The sequence below is a fragment of the Staurois parvus genome, unplaced genomic scaffold, assembly GCF_062004578.1.
Source record: "Staurois parvus isolate SC_StPar_1 unplaced genomic scaffold, SC_StPar_1.0 ptg000449l, whole genome shotgun sequence".
Lineage (NCBI taxonomy): Eukaryota > Metazoa > Chordata > Amphibia > Anura > Ranidae > Staurois > Staurois parvus.
In genome coordinates this window covers 2,331,290-2,357,881 of record NW_028318245.1, presented here as the reverse complement: position 1 = coordinate 2,357,881, position 26,592 = coordinate 2,331,290, and the positions used below count along the sequence as shown (strand labels likewise).

The 26,592-nt window shown below is 48.9% G+C and overlaps 1 protein-coding gene across 2 annotated transcripts in view; it reads left to right on the top strand.

Moving 5' to 3' along the window:
• The first annotated feature begins 9,390 nt into the window (after positions 1-9,390).
• LOC149453293 (uncharacterized) overlaps positions 9,391-26,592 on the top strand; it is a 28,183-nt gene continuing 10,981 nt past the window's right edge. Inside the window, exons 1-2 of one of the 2 annotated variants that reach the window (XM_089688557.1) lie at positions 9,391-10,797; positions 19,112-19,173. In XM_089688557.1, the coding sequence (XP_089544683.1) occupies positions 10,467-10,797; positions 19,112-19,173 (393 nt within the window). In that variant the 5' untranslated portion in view covers positions 9,391-10,466. Of the gene's footprint in view, positions 10,803-19,111; positions 19,174-26,592 lie in introns of both variants that reach the window. The other variant, XM_089688558.1, reaches the window with a different exon arrangement.

Sequence of the window (26,592 nt, the reverse complement as noted above, 5' to 3'; positions counted from 1 at the left end):
CTGGAGTTTGGAAAGTGACTACAATATCTGAGTATTCTCTAATGGGGGCCATAGACGGGTCAAAAATTGGCCGATTTTTCAGGCGAAAAAAAAATTGGACGATTTTCGCACCGTTAGTGGGTTAATTGGTTGGTCGTTTTTTGGGGTTTTTGAACATTTTTTTTAATCAGGATGTTGGAAAATTTGCTGCCGATTTTGACAATCGGCCAATTTTCCTGACAATGATGGGCAAATCGGCTGATCGTTTTAGCAATAGAAAATCTGCGCATGAGAGAAGAAGAAGGATGGAAGAAGAAGAAAGCAGAAGAAGAAGGAAGGAAGAAGAAAGAAGAGGAAGAAGGAAGGAAGGAAGAAGAAAGAAGAAGGAGGGAAGAAGGAAGGAAGGAGAAAGGAAGAAGAAGGAAGGAAGAAGAAAGGAAGAAGGAGGAAGGAAGACGAAGAAGGAAGGAAGAAGAAGAAGGAAGAGAAAGAAGGAAGGAAGAAGAAAAAGGAAGAAGAAAAATGGATACATTGTTACAACCACAAGACTTTCATGTAAAATATAATAGCAGAGCTCTCTGCAAGGGACAGAAGTAATTATGGGGTTAATGCCGGCCATAGACGGGACAAAAATCGGCTGTTTTTTTTACTGTTGGTGGTAATGTCGGCCAATTGAACGACCGTTTTTTTCGTTTTTTTTGTTGCTTTTTTAAAAACAGATGGTTTTTCGACCCGTCTATGGCCTACATAAGGCTTTATATTACTCTATGAGGGTAATTGTATGCATTTTTGCCCTTTAGAAGTGTTCACGGAGTGTTCACCTTTTATTTATTTATTATTTTATTGATTGATTGATTGATTGATTAATTTAATTTATTTATTTAATTTGATTTCAGAGTGTTTATTTATTTATTTTCGGCTTTGGAGTGTACACTGTTTGTCACATTGATTTGTTTATTTAATAATGTACACAGAGTGATCGCACGATTCACGTGTTACTCACGTTTTTAATCTGATTTTGGTTTTTTTTTGCACATATTTATTATAAATATATACTTATTGGTTGTGATAGTATATACCCATTTTATTGAGGTAATACACTATTTTAGTTTTAATTTTTTCGAGGTATTCACCTGGTTTGGATTTAGGGAGATATTGAAGTTGGACAAAGAGGATTGATTTTTTTATTTTTTTGGGATTAAACAAATTTTTTTTTGGACTTTATTTTGATCCCCTTCATCACATAGCTCCTCTCACCAACCTCCTACAGAACTTTTTTCTTTTTCCTTTTTTTCTCTCCATTCCTTTCTTTTTTTTCCTGGGGACTCAGCACAGGAATGGTGGGAACCCCTCATAATGGACACAGCGGGTGTACAGACCCGGGGACTCAGCACAGGGATGGTGGGGACCCCTCATAATGGGAACAACGGGTGTACAGACCCTGGAACTCAGCACAGGGATGGTGGAGACCCCTCATAATGGGCACAGTGGGCATACAGACACGGGAACTCATCACAGGGACGGTGGGAACCCCTCATAATTGGCACAGCGAGTGTACAGACCCGGGAACTCAGAACAGGGATGGTGGGAACCCCTCATAATGGGCACAGCGGGCGTACAGACCTGGGAACTCAGCACAGGGATGGTGGGAACCCCTCATAATGGAATAACCAAATCTTATAGTACAGCACTACTAGAATATAATTCAAATGACTCATATAGTATACAAATACTCAACAAAGATGATTAGTCAGAATTGATGCCACACGTGCTCTTATATGTGCAAATACGTAAGTGATCTATAGTCCTGTTTCACTACAGGACTGGTAACTTACTAATCACTACAGAAGTGTGACAACATAAACTGGCCCCCTGGAATCACACTCTACAGACGTGATAGGTGTACATACTATGGTGACCAAACAGAATAAATATTAATTCTCTTAATGCAAACATTCATATATGGTTCATGTTTGTGCTCCACTCAAGATCAGCTCATGCAAAAGGTGACAACACAGGTGATGATATCCAGTGATGGTGTCAACACACTCCTCCTATGGCTAAATTGCCCCCTCACCTTCACTCTGCGACCCAATGGGCCAACACGCCTTCAAGATCACAAAAGGATCTTACTCCAGTATCAGCGGATATCCTCAGCGGTCCTTCCGTGGACCCCTCAACAGGTGGGTAAGTATTCAGGATTCTTTGGGCAATGACATCAGCTAAATACAGCCTTCATCAAGGACCATGATGGGTGAAGAAAAAAAATCCTCATAGTGTAGTAATTCTTGTAAATCGTCAACTTTTAATAAGGTAAAAATGCCCTCTCATATTTGGTAGCATATGTGTATCCAGTTCACAGCACTGTCAGACCACATGCATGGGTGTACTGCATGGGTGTACTACATACATGTACTGCATGGGTGTACTGCATGAGTGTACTGCATGGGTGTACTGCATGAGCGTACTACATGGGTGTACTGCATGGGTGTACTGCATGGGCGTACTACATGGGTGTACTGCATGAGCGTACTACATGGGTGTACTGCATGGGTGTACTGTATGAGTGTACTGCATGGGTGTACTGTATGGGTGTACTGTATGAGTGTACTGCATGGGTGTACTGTATGGGTGTACTGCATGGGTGTACTGTATGGGTGTACTGTATGAGTGTACTGCATGGGTGTACTGTATGGGTGTACTGCATGGGTGTACTGTATGGGTGTACTGCATGGGTGTACTGTATGGGTGTACTGCATGGGTGTACTGTATGGGTGTACTGCATGGGTGTACTGTATGAGTGTACTGCATGGGTGCACTGCATGAGTGTACTGCATGGGTGTACTGCATGGGTTTAAGCACTTGCCAACCACAGATAGCCAAATGATGGCTGCACTGCAGCCAGCCAGTTCTGGGAGGGTGTCATATGACGTCCTCCCAGAACGTGCTCTCCTGCGCGCCCCCCGGGGGCGCGCACCAGGTGATCTCCGTGATCGCTGTGTCCTACGGACACAGCTGATCACGTGATGTGGTAAAAGACCAATCACAGCGCCCTTTTACCACGTGATCAGCCGTGTCCAATGACACGCTGATCACCAGGAAATGCAATTGCTGGTTCTCAGCTGCAGTTTCCTCATGCTGTCAGATCGTGAGGAAAGTACTGCCAAGAACCGGCAGTTGTCAAAGCGGGGATCGGCACCGATCATCAGGGCACTGATGATCAGTGCCCTGATGATGGGTGTCCAGCAGTGCCGCCCCTCTGTGCCCAAGCAGTGCCACCCACCTGTGCCCAGCAGTGCCACCCACCTGTGCCCAGCAGTGCAGCCCAGCAGTGCTGCCAGTCAGTGCCCAGCGGTTGTGCCAGTCAGTGCCCAGCAGTTGCACCAGTCAATGCCTAGCAGTGCCGCCAGTCAGTGCCCAGCAGTCATGCCAGTTAGTGCCACCTATCAGTGCTGCCTATCCATGACACCTCATTAGTGCTGCCTATCAGTGCCGCCTATCCGTGCCACCTCATTAGTGTTGCCTATCAGTGCTGCCTGTCAGTGCCCATCAGTGCTGCCTATCAGTGCCCATCAGTGACGCCTATCAGTGCCCATCAGTGCTGCCTCATCAACGCACATCAGTGAAGGAGAAAAATTACCTGTTTGAAAAATTTTATAATAGATACAAAGAAACTTTTTTTTTCAAATTTTTTGTACTTTTGTTTATAGCGGAAAAAGTAAAGTGCCCAGCGGTGATTAAATACCACCAAAAGAAAGTTCTATTTGTGAGAAAAAAATTATAAAAATTTCATATGGGTACAGTGTTGCATGACCGCACAATTGTCAATCAAAGTGTGACAGCGCTGAAAGCTGAAAATTGGCCTGGTAAAGAAGGGGGTATAAGTGCCCTGTAGGCAAGTGGTTAAAGCTCATCCAGGTGTACTAAGATGGCGGACGTACCGAATGTACGTCACCGCAAACCAGAAGCTGCGTTGCGGCGTATCTATGCATTGCGTCACTGTAACACGTGACTTCGTCAGGATATCGCCATTGGTGCGCAGCTCATCATTATATGGAACCTAATTGCCAATTATCAGCTGGAATTGTTCTGTCTTCACAATTGCCTGCCGGCGGGCATTTTATTGGAGTCCGGCGGTTCCCGCGATGTAACTCTATGGATAACCTCCATTGCTAGTATAAAATGAATTAGAAATACCGATCCAAATGCAAAGCCTCGGTCGCCAGCCATAATATTATAGCCTAACGAATTCCTATTGTAATTAAACAGTGATTACCCTATTTATAATAAAACTAGCACAATACTGAGCCAAAAAGGAGATCATTTCTAAAAATAAATGCAAGCTTGTAAATAAATATATAAGAGGGAAATAAGTAATAATAAAATTAATCTTTATTAAATATTCAATTAAAATTCAACAATATCCATAAATAGCTATATAGGCTCTAGATACTAGTAATGCCTACTCATGCAGTATACCCATACATTTACAATGTAGACCACGGTTCCTATAAATTTTAAAATATTGAAACTCAATAAATATATGAATAATAAAAATATAAATATATATATATATAAAAAAATAAATATATTTATAAAAAATATAAATATACAGTTGTGTTTAAAATAATAGCAGTGTGTTGAAAAAAGTGAATAAAGCTGAAAATCCTTCTAATAGCTTTTATTTCCATCCACACAAATGCATTGGGAACATTACACATTCTATTCCAAATCAAAACATGAAGAAAAATAGATCAAATTTGTGTTGTTCCTCTAAATAAAAAGAGAAGAGTGAATATTAGACTGTTCAAAAAAAATAGCAGTGTTTGTATTCTTCTTTACAAACTCAAACATTCACTATATAAACTGAAAAATGTTTGAAGATTTTGCTTTCCTTTGAATCACTTAATTAATATTTCGTTGTATAAGCACTGTTTCTGAGAACTGCTGTACATCTGTGTTGCATGGAGTCAACCAACTTCTGGCACCTGTGAACAGGTATTCCAGCCCAGGATGATTGGACTACATTCCACAGTTCTTCTCTATTTCTTGGTTTTGCCTCAGAAATTGCATTTTTGATGTCACCCCACATGTTTTCTATTGGATTAAGATCCGGGGATTGAGCTGGCCACTCCATAATGTCAATCGTCAAAATGTTGCGCCATTTTTCTTTAGGCCAGTCAATGTGCTCTTTGGCAAATAGTAACCTCTTCAGCACATGTCTTTTTTTCAACAGTGGGACTTTGCGGGGGCTTCTTGCAGATAGCTTGGCTTCACATAGGCGTCTTCTAATTGTAACAGTACTCACAGGGAACTTTAGACCTTCTTTGATCTTCCTGGAGCTGATTGTTGGCTGAGTCCTTGCCATTTTGGCTATTCTTCTATCCATTCCAATGGTAGTTTTTCGCTTTCTTCCACGTCTTTCAGGTTTAGTTGCCATTTTAAAGCATTTTCGATCATTTTAGCTGAGCAGCCTATCATTTTCTGCACTTCTTTTTATGTTTTCCCCTCTCCAATCAACTTTTTAATCAAGGTACGCTGTTCTGAACAATGTCTGGAACGACCCATTTTCCTCAGAATTTTAGAGAGAACTGCACTGTAACCAGCATGTACAACATTTGCTGCCTTCCTTCCTTAAATAAGCGCAATAATTGCCACCTGTTTTTCAAAGAATGAATGACCTCACTAATAGAACTCCACACTGCTATTATTTTGAACATGCCCCTTTCAATGAGTGATTCAATTACACAGAATCAGCAGCATGCATGTCATGACTGTTGGGTCTGTTGGATTTCTATTACTCTACTACACCTGTTGTAAATTATTTGCCATGTACCAAAAACAGTGATTGATCAGGTTAGTAGTGTATGACTGCTATTATTTTGAACACAACTGTATATATAAAAAAATTAAATATATATATAAAAAATATATTTCATTATCAATACAACCATAAAAGAAGATAGCAAATCATAAATCACTGATAAAACAATTGAGGTCAAACTCCACATTTAACCCTTTTGGAGCTTGGGTACCCATATAGTAGTTCCATCTTGATTGAAGCTTTACTAAGCGATCTGACCTTATTACTGCCCCTCCAATGTCGTTTGAACTTCTCAATACCCCAAAATTTTAAAGTCTGGGGATTCTTTTTATGATGTATAGCAAAATGTTTTGAAATGCTATGTGTTGGAAAACCTTTGCTAATGTTCTGTACATGCTCATAATACCCTACAGTGGGGCAACACAGTGGCTAAATGGTTAGCACTTCCGCCTGGCAGTACTAGGGTAGCTGGTTCGAATCTCAACCACGGCACCACCTGCCTGGAGTTTGAAAGTTCTCCCTGTGTCTGCGTGGGTTTCCTCCCACACTCCAAAGACATGCTGGGAGGTGAATTGGCTCTTATCTAAATTGGCCCTAGTATGTGTATGTATGAATGTGAGTTAGGGACCTTAGATTGTACACCCCTTGAGGGTTAGGGACTGATGTGAATGTACAATATATATGTAAAGCGCTGCGTAAATTGACAGCGCTATATAAGTACCTGAAATAAAATAATAATAAATAATGCTCTCTAATCCTTTTCCACAACGGCCTTTTTGTTCTTCCAATGTACTGAAGGCCGCATTCACACTCTAGGCAATAAACTACTCCCTCCGTTCTGCATGATATAAAGTCTTGAATTCTGTATTCTTTACCAGTAGCGTTTGCTATGAACTTTTTGCATTTTTTATTTAGTCCCTTGGTAGCCAGACATGCATAACAACTCCTACAGGGAAAAAAACCTTTATCGTCCAGAAATGGGACTTTGTTTTTGATAGGAGGGTCTAGTACATTTTTTACTATTTTAGATCTAATAGTCGGTGCTTTCCTATAAATAAACCTGGGATAATCTGTCAATATTTTATTTAAAATCGGATCTAATTTTAAAACATTCCAATGCTTCATAAAAATTTTTTCTATTTTTTTGTGATGACTATTGTAATCTAATATTACCGCTAGCTGATCTCCAAACTCTTCTTCTTTCTTTACATCTTGAAGTAAGATCGACCTATCTATATTGCCGATTTCTTCAATTTTATCATTGATATTTTCACTTGGATAGCCTTTCTCTATAAACCGTTCTCCTAATATATTTGCTTGTTCCAAGTACTCCTCCTTCAAGGTGCAATTGCGCCTAATTCTAACAAACTGCCCCTTTGGGATATGGTAAAGCCAAACCAGATGGTTACAGCTTCCTAACAGTATATAGCCATTTCTATCAACTTTTTAAAAAAAATGTTTTAGTATAAAATTTTCCTTCCACGTTTCTAATGTTTAAGTCCAAAAAATCGATCTCTTTATTGTTGTGCTCCCAGGTAAATGTAATGTTCTTATTATTAACATTCAATTTATTCAAGAACATAAGTAGCGTATCAAGTTTCCCTTCCCATGTAGTCAAGACATCATCAATGTATCTTTTGTATAACCTCAATTCCTTAGGGTAATTTTGATAGACGACCGCCTCCTCCCAATGGGCCATAAAAATAGTAGCAACACTGGGGGCAAATCTTGCCCCCATCGCGACCCCCTTAATCTGCTTGTAATATTTATTACCATGCCAAAAATAGTTATGGTTAAGACAAAAATCCAGACATTCAAGTAGATATTTTCTCTGTGTCCATGATAAATCTGTATACTGTGTAAGACCCACCCCACTGAGTTCATAGCATCTTCATGACTGATTGTAGTATATAGGGAGGCTACATCAGCACTCGCCATATAAATTTGTGTCACCTCGATAGGTGTCCAACTGTTGTATAAGGTGTTTCGTATCTCTCAAATATGATTTTGTCTGTTTCCCTACTGGTTGGAGGAACTCATCCACATATTGGCCCATCCTTGCTAGGACAGATTGGATTCCGTTGACAATGGGCCTTTCTGGTGGGTTTGTACTATTCTTATGGATTTTAGGCACTGTATAGATGACCGGTATTCTACAAATTTCAGGCACTAGGTATTTGGATTCTTTATTATTAAGTATGTTCTTTTCTTTCCCTTTTTTCACCAGCATCTCCAGTTCCTTTTTATACTTCAATGTGGGGTCCCTTGGGATAACCTCATAGGTGCTTTTATCTTCCAATTCTTTAGCTAATACTACTATTACTCCTCCTTTATCAGCGGGTCTCACAACAATGTCATCTCTCTTCATTAATGTTTTCATACCTATCTCAATTCCTATATTTCATGGTCCATGACCATGGAATCATGGTGTGGTGGATCCATCCTGCCTTGTATCCATGGTTCAGGCTGGTGGTGGTGTCATGGTATGGTGGATCCATCCTGCCTTGTATCAATGGTTCAGGCTAGTGGTGGTGGTATCATGGTGTGGTGGATCCATCCTGCCTTGTATCAATGGTTCAGGCTGGTGCTGGAGTCATGGTGTGGTGGATCCATCCTGCCTTGTATCAATGGTTCAGGCTGGTGGTGGTGGTGTCATGGTGTGGTGGATCCATCCTGCCTTGTATCAATGGCTCAGGCTGGTGGTGGTGGTGCCATAGTGTGGTGGATCCATCCTGCCTTGTATCATCGGTTCAGGCTGGTGGTGGTAGTGTCATGGTGTGGTGGTTGCATCCTGCCTTGTATCAATGGTTCATGCTGGTGGTGGATCCATCCTGCCTTGTTTCAATGGTTCAGGCTGGTGGTGTCATGGTGTGGTGGATCCTTCCTGCCTTGTGACCCGCTAGACAGCACTGGTACTGCAGCCACACAGCAGGTGAGTCATTTCCTGACACTGTGGGGAGAGGCTGTGTGTGAAGCTGCTCTGCTGAGCTCCAGGAGGGCCAGAAAGCCTGGGGCTTGCCTGTCCCAACCCAGCCCAGGTGGGATGTCGGTCCCTGGGCCTGGTTCTACTGGCCTGAAGGCCCCAAAGCCTGGGATCTCAGGTGATTTATCCGGCCCGGACAGGATGGAAGGCCCTGGGCCTAGTCCTGAAGAGAAGAAGGCCCCAAAGCCTGGGACCCCAAGTGCCCTGCCCGGCCCAGGCAGGAAGGAGGGACCTGGGCCTGGGTCCAGCAAGGTTAGTACCCCGGAGGAACCTAGTACCGGCCTCCAAATCCCAGCAGTGGAGGACCTGGGAACAGCCCCAAAGATGGGGGAGACCTACTCCCAATACAGGGAGCGTGTGGCGGCTCGGATCAGGCTAGTGGAGCAGGAGGGGGCAAAGCTTAAGAAGCTGTCCCTTGATTTAAAGAAGCTGCGGACCTCTTATTTGCGCGTGTGGTCCTCCAAGAGGCAGGCGCTGAAGCCAGGCCTGGAGGCCTTGGAGCTCCAAGTGTCCCAGCAGGAGCAATACGTTTTGGCGCTGCAGCGCAAGAGTGGGGCCCTTAGTGAGCGGTATCTTAATGAGGCCAAGTCCAAGGCCACGAGGAGCCGCAGGGTAGCGGCTGTGCGTGGCCCATTGGAGGAGGCCTCATCTGTGGAGGATCTTACAGTGGAGTTGCCGGAGGATGGTGGGAGGAGACTGTCAGGAATGGACTCAGCACTGGTGGTGGGACTCACCTGCCGTGTGGGCTGCAGTACCAGGGCTGACCAGCGGGTGCTCTCAGCAGCCAGAAGCTCACTCCTGCAATCAGCCAAACCTGGGGCTGATTGCAGAAGGTGTATTTAAGGCATGACCAGGCCTGTGATCAGGGCCTTGGTGTATGTTTTCCCATGAGCCCCTGTACCGTGTATCCTGTGTTCCTGCTTCGTTGCTGACCCTGCTTGATCCTGACCTCTGCTGACCGTCTCCTGTTGAACCCCTGGCTTGCCTGACCATCCTTCTGCCTGATCCCCTGTACCGCGCTGCCCGTGAGTTACTGAACCCAGCTTGTGACCCTGACCATTCTCTGCCTGCTCCTTTGGTACCTTGCTGCCCGCACGTTGCTGACCTGGCCCGTCTGACCACGCTAACTACTCTGCCATCCATCCATCCTGCACGGATCCAGCCGTCCCTGCTCACACCTTCTGCCTCTTTACATCAGGCTTTCTACCTGCACATACCTCTGGCGGATCCCTCTACCACTAGCAGGTGTACTCAGGGGCCGCGACCTGGTTCCTGTCTGCTCCAAGTCCATCCCCACCATCAGGGGCCCTGGTGAATAAGCAGACTGGTACTTAGACTCCGCGCCCTGGGGAATCCTGTCCTGAGGACCACTAGAGGTACCACCAAACGGTCAATACAGAACCCTACGGCCGGCCTGACCATTCCACCTCTCCAGCCCTGACTAGGCCTGTGTTCCTGCACCTCCTAAGATTAGTGGAAGGTTGGTTTGTTCACTGTGCGTTTATATATATATATATATATATATATATATGGGTGGCTAATAATAAACTGTATTATACTGTACCTGAGACCTGCGTTTCCCTGTATCAGTCCACACCTTTCTGGTCATTCCTAGATTCCTGACAGAGACAGGGGCTGGCTGAGCCCGCTGTGTTGGTGGAGGAAGAGGTTAGGCCTGATATGGAGCAGCGTGCAGTTGCAGAATCATCAGAGCCCCTCCCCCTTGGGCAGCGTCCCACGGATTGGGGGACACGGATGGAGGAGGCGGAGCTGGCAGGCAAGCTCCAGTTTACAGTGGAGGAAGGACCGGAACTGCGTCACGCGGACTTCCGGTTTTCGTCCGAGGAGGAAGTGGACGCCGGAAGTGACATCATCCTGTGCAAGCCCGCCAAGCCGGTGGCCAGGGAGCGTGCAGTGTTCGTGCGGCTGGATCACATTCCGCAGGAGGTGCTGGCTAAGGCTGGGGAACTTCCCTCAGGACACAATGGACAGGATTCTGCTACCGGGACTGGTGAGGTATTCTCGGGCATGGGGGTGAAAAATGTTTGTCTGTTGATGTGTCAGGAGCGCAGGTCTGCCCCACAGTCCTGACTAGGGGTCTCCTCTCCCCAGTAGTCCCACCGGGCCCCGCCCCCTCGGGGGTTGTGACGGCTGCGGGTGTACAGCCTCCTACTACTCCTCAGGGGGATTTGTCTTCTGAGTCACTAGTACAGGCTCCTGTGGGTCAAGTCCAGGTGGGCTCCCCTGCCCGGGTGAGTGATGCCCGCCTTCCAGCTCCCCGGGGTCCCGTTGTTTAACAGCCTGTGCCCTTTGACTTGGCTGCCAGTGCAGTGGTTCCTCCTGAAGCAGGCTCCCCTGGCATAAGTGTCCCTAAGCCCGCGTTGAGCTACTCCGCGGCGGTTAGGGGTGGTCCAGTGCCCATGTGGTCAGCCAGGGCAAGGGCAGGCAACCTACCCACTTTAGCAGCCAGGCGTAATGTAGTCCAAATTAAGTGGACAGGGGAGGGCCCCCCCTTAGTAGGAGGGAAGTAATCAACCGAATCCTGGAGATGGGATTCCGGGCAAGTGAAATTTTTGCCTTCATCGCCCCGGTTGGGACTGGGGAATATGTTTCTTTCATGCGGCCTGATCAACTCGATTTATTTTGGCAACGATATGAGGCCACTTTTGTGTCCAGCCCCAGGTGGGTGGGTTTGACCCCCCGGCTTTTGTCCCGCCAGTCCCTAGCTAAGAAGGTTACAATCCTGGTGTGGAATGAATCCATCCCTGCTGCGGATATCCAGGTCTGGTTGAGCAGGTATGGAGATGTGTTGGGGCCCTTGGGAAAGGTCCTGGATGACCGGGGCATATGGACAGGCGGGTGGACGTCTTCCGTTCGCCTCTGTGTGGTCGGGAATGTTATCCAGCATGTCCCCTCCTCTGCGTTCTTGGGGAAAGATCGGTTGATTATCTTCTATCCTGGCCAGCCAAGGGTCTGTCACCGGTACAGGGCTAAGGGGCATTTTGCTGCCACCTGCCCGGTCGTACGTTGCTCTCTCTGCCAGGAGATAGGGCACTTGGCAAGAGATTGCAGTACCATCAAGTGCAACCTCTGTGGTACAGAGGGGCACTCGTACAACAGGTGCCCAGAAGCCCTTCATAACCTCCCTGTGGGAGAATTGGCAGCTGAGTTTTCCCGCATGGATGCCGAGGAGGCGGGTGAGGAGTTAGTGAGGGCTGCTTCGGATTTGGCAGCTACCCTGGCGGGGGAGGTGGAAACTGCTGAGGCTTCTTTGGTCTCTGCCCAATCTGCCCCGGTTGTGTCCTCTGTCGCCCCTTCTGGCATGCCTGTCCCTCCTCCTAGGAACAAGAAAGAGCTAGGGGGGCTGGGTTGGTGGAGGCCAGGTCTAGCGTAGTTGTAGCTACTCCTCCTGTGCTCTTGCCTTTGCGGAGGGAGAAGCCTGGTAAGGGGCCTCAGGAGTCCCAGGGTTCTGTCCCGGTAGGGACTCAGGAGGAGGAGAGGTGGTCCCAGGTGTCTGGGGGTAGGCATAATAGGCCTGTACTATCCTCTGCGGGGTCAGTCTCCTCTCTGGAGGTGGGGGAGGTGGCCCTGGAAAACCGGTTTGGGGCTCTATCGGGGGAGGAGGGTGAGTTTGATCCCACTTCTCCGATGGAGGATGAGGAGGCGAGAGGGCCCCTGAAGCGTGTAAGGGACCCTGCTAAAAAAGTCAGGAGGAGGGTTAAGAAACGTCCCTCTCAATTATCTTAATGACAGTTCCCGCTCCGATAAAGGTGGCAACCATTAATGTTGGCAGCCTGAAGTCTGTAAGTGCTAGAGAAACAGCCTTACTTTTGATCAGTGGGATGGAAGCTGATATTTTCTTTTTGCAGGAGACCAAGTTGCCCACCTTGGCTGATGTCCATCTGACCAAGCGTGAGTGGAGGCGTGGGGCCTCCTACTGGTCTCTTGCAGCTGAGCCTTACAGCGGAATTTCGGTGCTTTTTACCGGCATCGTAACGTGTCGGCAGATAATTGAGTTAGAGATCAGAAGATGTCTGATTCTGGATGTTCTCGTAAGGGGGCAAGTGCTCCGTCTCATTAATATCTATGGCCCACAGTCCAAGTGGGACAGGAAGAACCTCTTTGCGAGGATTAAACCTTACCTCTTTACATCCCGGCTGGTAGTCTTTGGTGGTAATTTTAACACCATTACTAGGCCCAAGGACAGGAGAGGCTTCACTGACAGGCTGGGATATGATAGCGTTTTTCTAAATGCTATAGTCAGGGAGGCAGGTCTGGTTGACGCTTGGATTCAAAGTGTCCCAGTGTCAGGGACCGCCGCGGCCCCATCCCCGGCGCATGCGCACTAGCGGCGGCTCATGCCGGGACACAAGCACCAGGTCCCGGCGGGCCGCAGCTGACAGGAGGCTGCGCATGCGCAGTAGGAGCCGCGGGCGGCCAATGACAGCCCGGGGGCGCGTCCTGGGTGGCCAATGACAGTGCAGGGCGCGATATTTAAAGATGCCCTGCACTGTCACAATTCGCCGCAAGGTCTGATCTGTTACCTGTAGTTCCTGTGCCCTGTGATTAAAGACCCGGATTGTTTGACCTTCTGCCTGCTCCAGCCCTGACCCGGATTATCTGACTACGCTGCCTTCTCCTGTGTTTGACCCGGATTGCCCCTGACTATGCTGCCTTCTCCTATCCCGACCCCCGGCTTGTTTGACCATTCTGCGGACTGACTCCGGTACTGACCCTGCGTGTGACCTGACCACTCTCTGCCTGCCGTCTCTGTACCTCGCCATTCCCCACGGTGACAACCGCCGGTTTATCCTGCCTGGTCCTGCCGGCCTCCTCACATCTGGCTCTATTCTGTCTTACTCACATCCCCGGAGGCTTTCCTCTGACACTGGTGGCATTGCTTGGAGGTCGTGACCTGGTCCTGGTTCTGCTCCAAGTCCATCCCCACCATCAGGGGCCCTGGTGAAAACGCAGACCGGGACTTAGACTCCACGCTCCGAGTGATTCCGCCTAGTGGGCTGCCAGAGGTACCACCTGGCGGATCCATAACAGTACCTTGCGGCCATGACAGAGTCAGGAAGAGGCCCAGCCTCCCTGGAGGATATCTGCCAGCATCTGGCAACCCTAACCCAAGCAGTCCAGACGTTTCATACTCGTTGCACCCACCTTGAGGACCGCATGGAGACATTAGTCACCCTTACATCCCCGGCACAGAGCCCGAGTCCCGCAGCCTCTCCTGGGGAATCACCTGCTACCCCAGCTCCCGGAGCAGGGGCCGCACCCCCTACTCCCGAACCCTGCGTTCCCTTACCAGAACGCTTCCGTGGAGACCGAAGCTGCTTCAGGGCCTTCCGGAATGCGTGCATCTTGTTCTTTGACTTGCAGCCCCGCACGTTCACCATCGAGACCGTCAAGGTGGGGTTTATAGTCTCTCTCCTTCAGGATGAGCCCCAGGATTGGGCCCATCGTCTGATGGAGAATCGCGACCCCCAGCTTAATTCCGTGACTGAATTTTTTAGAGCCATGGCTATTCTATATGACGACCCTCAGCGAGCTGCTTCCGCAGAGGCTACCCTGTACTCTCTGCGGCAGGGTCGCCGGGCAGCCGAGGAGTACGCGTCTGAATTCAGGCGCTGGATGGGGGACACCCGATGGAACGATGCGGCATTATGTCACCAATTTCGCATCGGGCTATCTGAGTCCCTCAAAGACGAGTTAGCACGGGTAGGTCTACCTGACTCCCTAGAGAAGCTAATCGAGCTGGCCATACAAATTGACCGCAGACTGAGAGAACGCCGGCTTGAACGGAGCAACCAGGGTCAAAGGGCGGCTTGGGTACCATCGAGGGGATTATTCCCGCCCACAGGAAGCACTACCCGGAGCTCGGAACCTGGGGACACCTCCGAACCCATGCAACTGGGATTGGCTCGGTCCACATTATCGGCCAAAGAACGCCAGAGAAGACGATCACAGGACCTCTGTCTGTACTGCGGAGAAGCTGGCCACTGGGTGCGCTCTTGTCCTGCAAAAAAGTGTAAGTCCACTTCTAGTTTTTTTCCTTTATCTGCAGAGAGGGGTGATCAGTCAAGTTATCTGGCAATACCTGTGTCTTTACAGCTCCCCGGAAGAACCTTGACGGTGACAGCTATCATAGATTCGGGGGCATGTAGCTGCTTTATCGATCTCACGTTTGCTCACCAGCAAGGAATCCCTCTCCAGACCAAGGAAAGGGGGCTGAACATCTTCCTGGCAGATGGGTCTAGCTTAAAATCGGGAGTGGTGGATCAGGAGACCCGGGGGCGCATCCTGGGCGGCCAATTTCACCTCGATGGCTGATCATCACCAGGAATTCCTCCGTCTGGACGCCATCACATCCCCCCTTTTACCAGTCATTCTGGGGCTTCCTTGGCTGCGAGCCCATAATCCCCGGATTGACTGGGAGAAGGTAACCGTTCAGTTTCAGTCCACATATTGTCTGAAACGTTGGCACATCTCAGGGTCCGTGGCACCCCAATTACTCCTATGCATGGATGGTGATACGGATCTGTCCCAGGTTATTCCCCCGGCCTATCACGACTTTCTAGACGTATTTAGTAAGCGAGGGGCAGACACACTTCCTCCACACCAATCATATGACTGTCCCATAGACCTCCTACCCGGATCTGAAATTTTGTTCGGCCGTATTTTCCCTTTATCGGAGCTTGAGTCAGGAGTTCTGAGGGAGTATATAGACGAAAATCTTCGGAAGGGGTTTATTCGCCCTTCCACGTCCCCAGCCGGTGCCGGGTTATTCTTTGTAGAGAAGAAGGACAAGACACTGCGGCCCTGCATAGACTACCGCGACCTGAATAGGATCACGGTAAAAAACCGCTACCCGTTACCCCTGGTTCCTGAGCTCCTCCAGAGACTAAGGTCTGCTATGGTTTTCACTAAGCTAGACTTACGGGGGACCTACAATCTAGTTCGTATCAGGGAAGGTGATGAATGGAAGATGGCTTTCCGTACCCGATTCGGACACTTCGAGTACCTGGTCATGCCGTTCGGGCTCTGTAATGCTCCGGCCACCTTCCAACATTTTATAAACGACGTGTTTCGTGATTTCCTTGATATCTTCATGGTTGTCTATCTGGACGACATCCTCATCTTCTCTCCCTCACTGGAGGCTCATCGAAATCACGTGATGCGGGTGTTGGAACGTTTACGCCAACACAGGCTATACGCCAAAGCAGACAAATGCTGTTTTGAACAGCATAAAATCACGTTCCTGGGACTGGTTCTCTCCCCCGCGGGGGTCGCAATGGACCCCCGGAAAGTCACGGCAATCCTGGATTGGCCGATACCCACCGATAAGAAGGGCGTTCAGCGTTTTATTGGGTTTGCAAACGTTTATAGAAAGTTTATCAAGAACTTCTCCGGACTGGTCTCCCCAGTCACGTAACTGACTAAACGGGATCCGCTTTAAGTGGTCTACCGAAGCACAAACCCAAAATACTCAAGAAACTTTTTACCTCTGCTCCGATTCTCAGTCACCCCGATTCTTCTCTCCCATACGTGTTGGAAGTAGACGCCTCAGAAAACGCGGTGGGAGCGGTTCTGTCCCAAAGGAACGGCACCAAGGAGCTACTACACCCTGTAGCGTTCTTCTCCAGGAAATTGACACCTGCCGAGCGAAACTACGACATCGGAGATCGGGAGCTCCTGGCCATAAAGACCGCCCTGGAAGAATGGCGGTACCTGCTGCAAGGAGCTACACACCCCATCCTGATATATACCAATCACAAAAACTTGGAGTATTTGAGGACGGCCAGACGACTGAAGCCACGCCAGGCGAGATGGGCTCTTTTCTTTTCCCGGTTTACCTTCCACATCACGTATTGACCTGGCTCTAAGAACACTAAGCCGGACGCGCTGTCCCGCATGTTTGAAGACCCCGACGATACACCAAGACCTGACACGATCTTACCATCCAGAAACTTCCTCGTCCTACAGACGGAACTATGCTCCAAACTTCTTGACGCTTCCGTGAGACTACCAGCGCCGTCTGGGACGCCTCTCCTGAACCGCGAAGGGTTATTGTGGAAGGAGGGTTGGATCGTAGTACCCGAAGGAGTCAAAACCGTGGTCCTGGGCCACTGCCACGACCATCCGATGGTGGGCCATTTCGGAATTACGAAGACCCTGGAACTTCTGCAGCGCTCGTTCTGGTGGCCAAACATGGTCAAGGACTGCGAGCGCTACATTCAGACTTGTGCTACCTGCCAGAGGAATAAACCCTCCAGAAGCAAGGCCTGGGGATTGTTGCGCCCGTTGCCAATTCCAAAGAGGGCCATGGACTTCATTGTCGAACTCCCACCATCTCAAGGCCACACTGCCATATTTGTGATTGTCGATCGCTTCTTTAAGATGGCTCATTTCGTACCCCTGGAAAGGACACCATCAGCGCCGGAAACTGCACGAATATTTATCAAGGAAATAGTAAGACTACATGGAGTTCCCGAGGATATAGTATCAGATCGGGGAGCTCAGTTCACTTCAAGGTTTTGGAAGGCCTTGTGTGAAGCATTGGGAATCAAGTTGTCAAGTTGTCATTCTCGTCCGCTTACCATCCCCAGACCAATGGGCAAACAGAGAGGACCAACCAAGTATTAGAGCAATACCTCAGATGCTACACGTCCTACCTACAGGACGACTGGCTGACGCTGTTACCGTGAGCGGAGTTTGCCTACAACAACTCGAACCACTCCGCTACAGGGCAATCCCCGTTCTTCACCAATTATGGTTTCCATCCAACATTTCTTCCTGATCTCATGCCAGAAAGCTCAGTACCTGCATCTCAAGACATCCTAAATTTCCTTTCGACCAATAACAAAACAGTTCAAGAGGCCATCACGAAAGCCCAGGAGGACAGCAAGAAGGCATTTGACAGGAGGAGAAGGGGGGAACTGACGCTTCAACCTGGAGATCGGGTTTGGTTGGCTACTGCCAACTTGAAGATGCAGTGTCCATCAAGGAAATTGGGACCGAAATTTGTTGGCCCGTTCCAAATCAAGCGAGTCATCAACGAGGTGGCTTACGAACTCGAGCTGCCGGAGACTTTCAGGATTCACCCGGTGTTTCATGTGTCTCTTCTGAAACCGGCCGCACCGGACCCCTTCCCGGATCGAGAATTCAGACCCCCTGAGGCAGTCACCATAGGTGAGCAAGAAGAGTACGAGGTAGAAACGATTCTCAGTTGCCGAAGGAGGGGAGGCCAGACGCAGTTTTTGATAAAATGGAAGGGTTATGGTCCTGAGGAGAACTCATGGGAACCCATCCAGAATGTTCACGCTCCCAGGCTCATCCGGGAGTTCTTTCGTAGCCACCCGTGGTGGAGAGATCAGGGGGCTCCCGGAGGGTGCCCGTAGGGGGGGGCAATGTCAGGGACCGCCGCGGCTCCGTCCCCGGCGCATGCGCACTAGCGGCGGCTCATGCCGGGACACAAGCACCAGGTCCCGGCGGGCCGCGGCTGACAGGAGGCCGCACATGCGCAGTAGGAGCCGCAGGCGCGCCTCGGGCGGCCAATGACAGCTCGGGGGCGCATCCTGGGCGGCCAATGACAGTGCAGGGCGCGATATTTAAAGATGCCCTGCACTGTCACAATTCGCCACAAGGTCTGATCTGTTACCTGTAGTTCCTGTGCCCTGTGATTAAAGACCCGGATTGTTTGACCTTCTGCCTGCTCCAGCCCTGACCCGGATTATCTGACTACGCTGCCTTCTCCTGTGTTTGACCCGGATTGCCCCTGACTATGCTGCCTTCTCCTATCCCGACCCCCAGCTTGTTTGACCATTCTGCAGACTGACTCCGGTACTGACCCTGTGTGTGACCTGACCACTCTCTACCTGCCGTCTCTGTACCTCGCCATTCCCCACAGTGACAACCGCCGGTTTATCCTGCCTGATCCTGCCGGCCTCCTTACATCTGGCTCTATTCTGTCTTACTCACATCCCCGGAGGCTCCCTCTGACACTGGTGGCATTGCTCGGAGGTCGTGACCTGGTCCTGGTTCTGCTCCAAGTCCATCCCCACCATCAGGGGCCCTGGTGAAAACTCAGACCGGGACTTAGACTCCACGCTCCGGGTGATTCCGCCTAGTGGGCTGCCAGAGGTACCACCTGGCGGATCCGTAACACCCAGATGGCACGGGTTTCACCTATAGGAGAGGTAATAGCCAGAGTAGGATAGACAGATTTTTTTTGAAGGAGAACTCTGCCTTCTCGGCACCTGAGTGTCGGACGGTGGAGTTTTCCGATCACCTTATGCTGTCTGTCACCTTGAATATTTCAGACACTCCGCTGAGAGGAAAGGGCATCTGGAGGATGAATTCGTCTCTGCTGGAGGACGAGGAGGTGAGACAATCTTTCGAGTGGTTCTTTCAGGCACAGGAGACGGTGCTGGATTTCTGCGGTAGTAAGTCGGAGTGGTGGGAGCTTACCAAGGTGCGGATCAGCAGGATTTTCAAGGCCATTGGTAAGAGACGGCAGTTTAAACGGTGTAACGCCTACCAGCGGTTGTGGAGGAGGCTCGAACGCCTTGTTTCTAGTGGTGGAGATTTGGGAGCAATCTCGGAGGTGAAGCTTCTCCTCAGGCAATTCCAGTATGGTCGGCATGCTTCTTTGGTTCTGGAGAGGGATTATGGGAAATACCACTCACCTGACCCTTTCCAGAATTGCAAACCGAGTGCAGCAGTTAAGACGATCTCTGCTCTGAGGGATAGTACAGGGTCCCTGGCGAAATCCAGGTCAGGGATCCTGGAGGTCTCCAGGTCCTTTTATGCGGACTTACTGGGTGAGTAGCACCTTGACCGGACGAGGATGTTGAGCTTTTTGGAATCCATGCCTGGTCTGGACAGTGATGTCCCTCTGGCGAGTTTGACTGGGGAGATTACTGCGGAAGAGATGTCCAGAGCGATTGATAGTCTGTCCATTAAAAAAGATTCCTGGGCCAGAGGGTCTGAGAGCTGAATTCTTTAAGGCTTTTAAGTCCTGCCTGGCACCTCGTCTCGCGGAAGTGTTTAACAGCTGTCTGGATGAGGGATCTCTCCCTCCTTCCATGAGACAGCCTGCAGTTATCCTCCTGTCAAAGGGTAAGGATCCTTCGGCTATTGAGAACTGGCGCCCCATCAGCCTCCTCAATGTTGATAGAAAGGTTCTGGCGAAGATCTTGTTCTGGCGTTTGTCGTCAGTGGCAGACAGTTTGCTTTCTCGTCAGCAGCATTGCTCGGTTCAGGGCATTACTACCTTTACAGCGATGTTAGCTGTCCGGGAGGCTTTGGAACGGTGTAAGGCTGAAGGATGGGGAAAGTACTTGCTGGCGGTGGATCAGGCAAAGGCCTTTGATCGGGTTAATTATGAGTACCTCTGGCATCTCCTGGACCGGTATGGTTTGGAGGAGAGGTTCATCGGCTGGCTGAAGAAATTATATCAAGGCGCAGGAGGTGGTTTCAGTAATGGATCAGTATGCTGAAGCATCAGGTTCCAAGGTCAATCAGGACAAATGTGAAGTTCTCTGGATGGGTAGGGAGGGTGAGAGCTTCTCACTCCCGGACACCTTCCCGGTGCCTCAGCCAAACATCAAAGTGTTGGGCATCAATTTTGGCCCTGCTGATTACAGCAAGCAAAATTGGGAGACCAAACTGTCAGATACCGAGGTCAAGGTGAGATGCTGGAAGGGGTGGCGGCTCTCCTTGAGGGAAAGGGTTGACTTGATCAAGACTTTCTTGCTCCCCGTCTTTTTATATGTCATCTTTGTTTGCCTCTTGCCAGAATCGCTCTATAGGAGGATCTACAGCTGTTTCTTCCAGTTGTTATGGGGGAACAGGCTGAACCTCATCAAGAGGGATGTGGCTTACTCATCCAGGCGGGAGGGTGGCCTTGGTATGGTCAACCCAGTGGTCTTTTTCTCTCTGATGTTCTTGAAACATAACTTTGTTAGTATGCTGGCAGAGAGACCGCCTGCATGGGTTGGGCTGTTCCGGATCTGGTTTGGACCTTTTCTGTACAGCTGGGAGAGTGGTGGGCCAGTGAGAAGCCTGCGGGTCAAGCATGGTAAGCTCCTGGCTTACGTGGCCCCGTGCCTGAAGTTACTCCGACGGTGGTATGTGACTGCAGAGGAGGTCTGGTCCCTCCCCAGGAGGCTCCTGGGTGAGAGGATTGTGGCATCTGCTTTCCATGCACCGCTGGCCTTGAGAGATTGCCCGGGCCATGTTATGAGGGAGGGTTTGCGCTTGATAAATCTGGAGCGGATTCCCCTGAAGTTGCGGGACCAGGCCTGGCTCGCCTTCCACGGCAGGCTCTACGTGAGGGGTAACCTGAAGTACCGTCCTCCGGATGACCGTGGTTGTTCGAAGTCGGAGTGTGGGGGTGAAGTGGAGACTATGGACCACTTCTTGCGTTAGTGTCCCTTTAACGTAGAGGTGTATAAACAGGTGGGAGGGGCTCTGGGTGTTCCTTTCCTCCATCGCATGTCGTATGCGGAGTAGGTGTACGGAGCATTCGAGCGTCACATGGGTTTTGATTTGGACACCTTGTTTCTAGTCAGCTTAGCTGTCCGTTACTACACTTGGATGGCACGGTGTCAGGTCTCCATTCGGCAGAAGGTCCTCCCTGTTCAGATGGTGGTGAGTGACATCCTTGGTGAGGTTGGGAAAATTCGGGGTCTTGAGAAAGACAGGCTGCGGCGTAGGGCTTGGATGGAGGCGTGGAGGAACATCAAGCCTGTTGCTGCGGTCTGTTGATCTCGGGTGATGGGAACTGTTCCTGTTTTCTGCCTCTTGCACTCCCTAGCTTTTGTGTTTAGGTCTTTTTGGTAGCCTTTTGCATGGTAGGTTGTAGGGGTCAGACGTGGAAGATCTGTGGGTTCCTTAGCCCTCCCCCGTGGTGTACATAATAGTGAGGTTAAGTTTGGTCTGTGTATAGTTAGGCCATATAGGCCGTAAGCAGTGGATATATATGGAAATTGCATATGGTTCTGTTTCATGTTTTGAGCCATAAAGGCTTTTCTATAATTTTTTGGGTCTCGGCCGTAGAGGCCTTGTATATATATATTGTATATAGTTTGGGTTTTTTTTTTTCTCCCCCAGGATATGGACTTTAATGTTGGGCTCTATAGGACATTATTTTGAGGTTCCTTTTCAGGACTTGGACAATGGCCATATAGGCCGAGGTACATATAGGTATATATTTATACGTGTTTGGTTTCTGTTTCAGGAGCTGGACTTTGAGTTTATGGCCATCAGGCTCAGTTTATTTTCTTTGTTTATTATTTCTCACACAGGGGATGTTGGGACTTTTTCAGTTTCTTCATTTAGTTTTGTATTTATTTATTATATTTTTCTACTTTTATATATAAGTTAAGGATGGATATGTATGCTCATAATACATTTAAATAAAAAATCTCCATCCTGCCTTGTATCAATGGTTCAGGCTGGTGGTGGTGTCATGGTATGGGGGAGATTTTCTTGGAACTACCAAGGTGGACCTAATAAAGCGGCCGGTGAATGTACATGGTACTAGCTATGCAAATATTGGAGAGGCTCAATACTGGTTCATATGAAGACTGCATTTCCATCATTTAATCCTTTTGGGAAGAGTTTCTCAACCAGATTTCCATGGAACCCTAGGGTTCCTCTCAAGGCTGCTAGGAGTTCCTTGAGCAATGACCAGTTTTTGCCCGAGTTAGGTTCCCACTGACACCATTGAATTTTTTGCGATCTGTAAACAGGGGAATTCTTCCCAATGACCACCACACTAATGTCCTATGAGCTGTAGATATAGTCATTTTTAGCAGGGGGTTTCCTGAGACCTGGAACGTTATTTCAGGGTTTCCTCTGTGTTGAAAGGGTTGAGAAAGTCTGCTTATGGGTGTATAACTATCAAAACACCCCCCCCCCCTAAAATAATCAAATATTTTCTATGTCCCCCATGTACTGTGATGTGCTGTCCACCAGATGGGCCTACATGCTCCCACTTTGGACATTCTGAGGCTCAAAGTGTCCCCTGGTATGTTCATATCTTTGTGTATCCCTGTGGACCTTTATGAGGAGCTACCGCTCTCCGGATTTGATTTCTAAGTGTGCAAAATGAAAAAAAAATGAAATGGGGGTGGGGGGGGGTACCACAAAGTGGGGGGCAGAAACTGTAGCAGGAACATCCCTCCATTGGAGACACCATAGAATACAAGAAGCCAGGAGAAGACTCCGCCCATCAAACGCCACCTATAAATTTAATATCACTTTTGCCAGGATGCTCTGCCCATATAAATTAAATATTTTCTTACAACAGTTGTGCTATGGAGTAATATGTTCCACTAGTGCAGGGGTATCTAAACTGCGGCCCGCAGGCCGGATGTGGCCCTCTGCTTTCCTTTATCTGGCCCCTGGGGCACCATTCTTTCCACCGATATGAGGCAAAATTCCCCCCACTGACACCAATGATGGGACACTATTCCTCCCACTGACACCTACGATGGAGCACTATTCCTCCCACTGACAACAATGGGGCACTATTCCTCCCACTGACACCAACGATGGGGCACTATTCCTTCCACTGACACCAACGATGGGGCACTATTCCTCCCACTGACACCAACGATGGGGCACTATTCCTTCCACTGACACCAACGATGGGGCACTATTCCTTCCACTGACACCAACGATGGGGCACTATTCCTCCCACTGACACCAACGATGGGGCAACGCCTACCAGCGGTTGTGGAGGAGGCTCGAACGCCTTGTTTCTAGTGGTGGAGATTTGGGAGCAATCTCGGAGGTGAAGCTTCTCCTCAGGCAATTCCAGTATGGTCGGCATGCTTCTTTGGTTCTGGAGAGGGATTATGGGAAATACCACTCACCTGACCCTTTCCAGAATTGCAAACCGAGTGCAGCAGTTAAGACGATCTCTGCTCTGAGGGATAGTACAGGGTCCCTGGCGAAATCCAGGTCAGGGATCCTGGAGGTCTCCAGGTCCTTTTATGCGGACTTACTGGGTGAGTAGCACCTTGACCGGACGAGGATGTTGAGCTTTTTGGAATCCATGCCTGGTCTGGACAGTGATGTCCCTCTGGCGAGTTTGACTGGGGAGATTACTGCGGAAGAGATGTCCAGAGCGATTGATAGTCTGTCCATTAAAAAAGATTCCTGGGCCAGAGGGTCTGAGAGCTGAATTCTTTAAGGCTTTTAAGTCCTGCCTGGCACCTCGTCTCGCGGAAGTGTTTAACAGCTGTCTGGATGAGGGATCTCTCCCTCCTTCCATGAGACAGCCTGCAGTTATCCTCCTGTCAAAGGGTAAGGATCCTTCGGCTATTGAGAACTGGCGCCCCATCAGCCTCCTCAATGTTGATAGAAAGGTTCTGGCGAAGATCTTGTTCTGGCGTTTGTCGTCAGTGGCAGACAGTTTGCTTTCTCGTCAGCAGCATTGCTCGGTTCAGGGCATTACTACCTTTACAGCGATGTTAGCTGTCCGGGAGGCTTTGGAACGGTGTAAGGCTGAAGGATGGGGAAAGTACTTGCTGGCGGTGGATCAGGCAAAGGCCTTTGATCGGGTTAATTATGAGTACCTCTGGCATCTCCTGGACCGGTATGGTTTGGAGGAGAGGTTCATCGGCTGGCTGAAGAAATTATATCAAGGCGCAGGAGGTGGTTTCAGTAATGGATCAGTATGCCGAAGCATCAGGTTCCAAGGTCAATCAGGACAAATGTGAAGTTCTCTGGATGGGTAGGGAGGGTGAGAGCTTCTCACTCCCGGACACCTTCCCGGTGCCTCAGCCAAACATCAAAGTGTTGGGCATCAATTTTGGCCCTGCTGATTACAGCAAGCAAAATTGGGAGACCAAACTGTCAGATACCGAGGTCAAGGTGAGATGCTGGAAGGGGTGGCGGCTCTCCTTGAGGGAAAGGGTTGACTTGATCAAGACTTTCTTGCTCCCCGTCTTTTTATATGTCATCTTTGTTTGCCTCTTGCCAGAATCGCTCTATAGGAGGATCTACAGCTGTTTCTTCCAGTTGTTATGGGGGAACAGGCTGAACCTCATCAAGAGGGATGTGGCTTACTCATCCAGGCGGGAGGGTGGCCTTGGTATGGTCAACCCAGTGGTCTTTTTCTCTCTGATGTTCTTGAAACATAACTTTGTTAGTATGCTGGCAGAGAGACCGCCTGCATGGGTTGGGCTGTTCCGGATCTGGTTTGGACCTTTTCTGTACAGCTGGGAGAGTGGTGGGCCAGTGAGAAGCCTGCGGGTCAAGCATGGTAAGCTCCTGGCTTACGTGGCCCCGTGCCTGAAGTTACTCCGACGGTGGTATGTGACTGCAGAGGAGGTCTGGTCCCTCCCCAGGAGGCTCCTGGGTGAGAGGATTGTGGCATCTGCTTTCCATGCACCGCTGGCCTTGAGAGATTGCCCGGGCCATGTTATGAGGGAGGGTTTGCGCTTGATAAATCTGGAGCGGATTCCCCTGAAGTTGCGGGACCAGGCCTGGCTCGCCTTCCACGGCAGGCTCTACGTGAGGGGTAACCTGAAGTACCGTCCTCCGGATGACCGTGGTTGTTCGAAGTCGGAGTGTGGGGGTGAAGTGGAGACTATGGACCACTTCTTGCGTTAGTGTCCCTTTAACGTAGAGGTGTATAAACAGGTGGGAGGGGCTCTGGGTGTTCCTTTCCTCCATCGCATGTCGTATGCGGAGTAGGTGTACGGAGCATTCGAGCGTCACATGGGTTTTGATTTGGACACCTTATTTCTAGTCAGCTTAGCTGTCCGTTACTACACTTGGATGGCACGGTGTCAGGTCTCCATTCGGCAGAAGGTCCTCCCTGTTCAGATGGTGGTGAGTGACATCCTTGGTGAGGTTGGGAAAATTCGGGGTCTTGAGAAAGACAGGCTGCGGCGTAGGGCTTGGATGGAGGCGTGGAGGAACATCAAGCCTGTTGCTGCGGTCTGTTGATCTCGGGTGATGGGAACTGTTCCTGTTTTCTGCCTCTTGCACTCCCTAGCTTTTGTGTTTAGGTCTTTTTGGTAGCCTTTTGCATGGTAGGTTGTAGGGGTCAGACGTGGAAGATCTGTGGGTTCCTTAGCCCTCCCCCGTGGTGTACATAATAGTGAGGTTAAGTTTGGTCTGTGTATAGTTAGGCCATATAGGCCGTAAGCAGTGGATATATATGGAAATTGCATATGGTTCTGTTTCATGTTTTGAGCCATAAAGGCTTTTCTATAATTTTTTGGGTCTCGGCCGTAGAGGCCTTGTATATATATATTGTATATAGTTTGGGTTTTTTTTTTTCTCCCCCAGGTTATGGACTTTAATGTTGGGCTCTATAGGACATTATTTTGAGGTTCCTTTTCAGGACTTGGACAATGGCCATATAGGCCGAGGTACATATAGGTATATATTTATACGTGTTTGGTTTCTGTTTCAGGAGCTGGACTTTGAGTTTATGACCATCAGGCTCAGTTTATTTTCTTTGTTTATTATTTCTCACACAGGGGATGTTGGGACTTTTTCAGTTTCTTCATTTAGTTTTGTATTTATTTATTATATTTTTCTACTTTTATATATAAGTTAAGGATGGATATGTATGCTCATAATACATTTAAATAAAAAATCTCCATCCTGCCTTGTATCAATGGTTCAGGCTGGTGGTGGTGTCATGGTATGGGGGAGATTTTCTTGGAACTACCAAGGTGGACCTAATAAAGCGGCCGGTGAATGTACATGGTACTAGCTATGCAAATATTGGAGAGGCTCAATACTGGTTCATATGAAGACTGCATTTCCATCA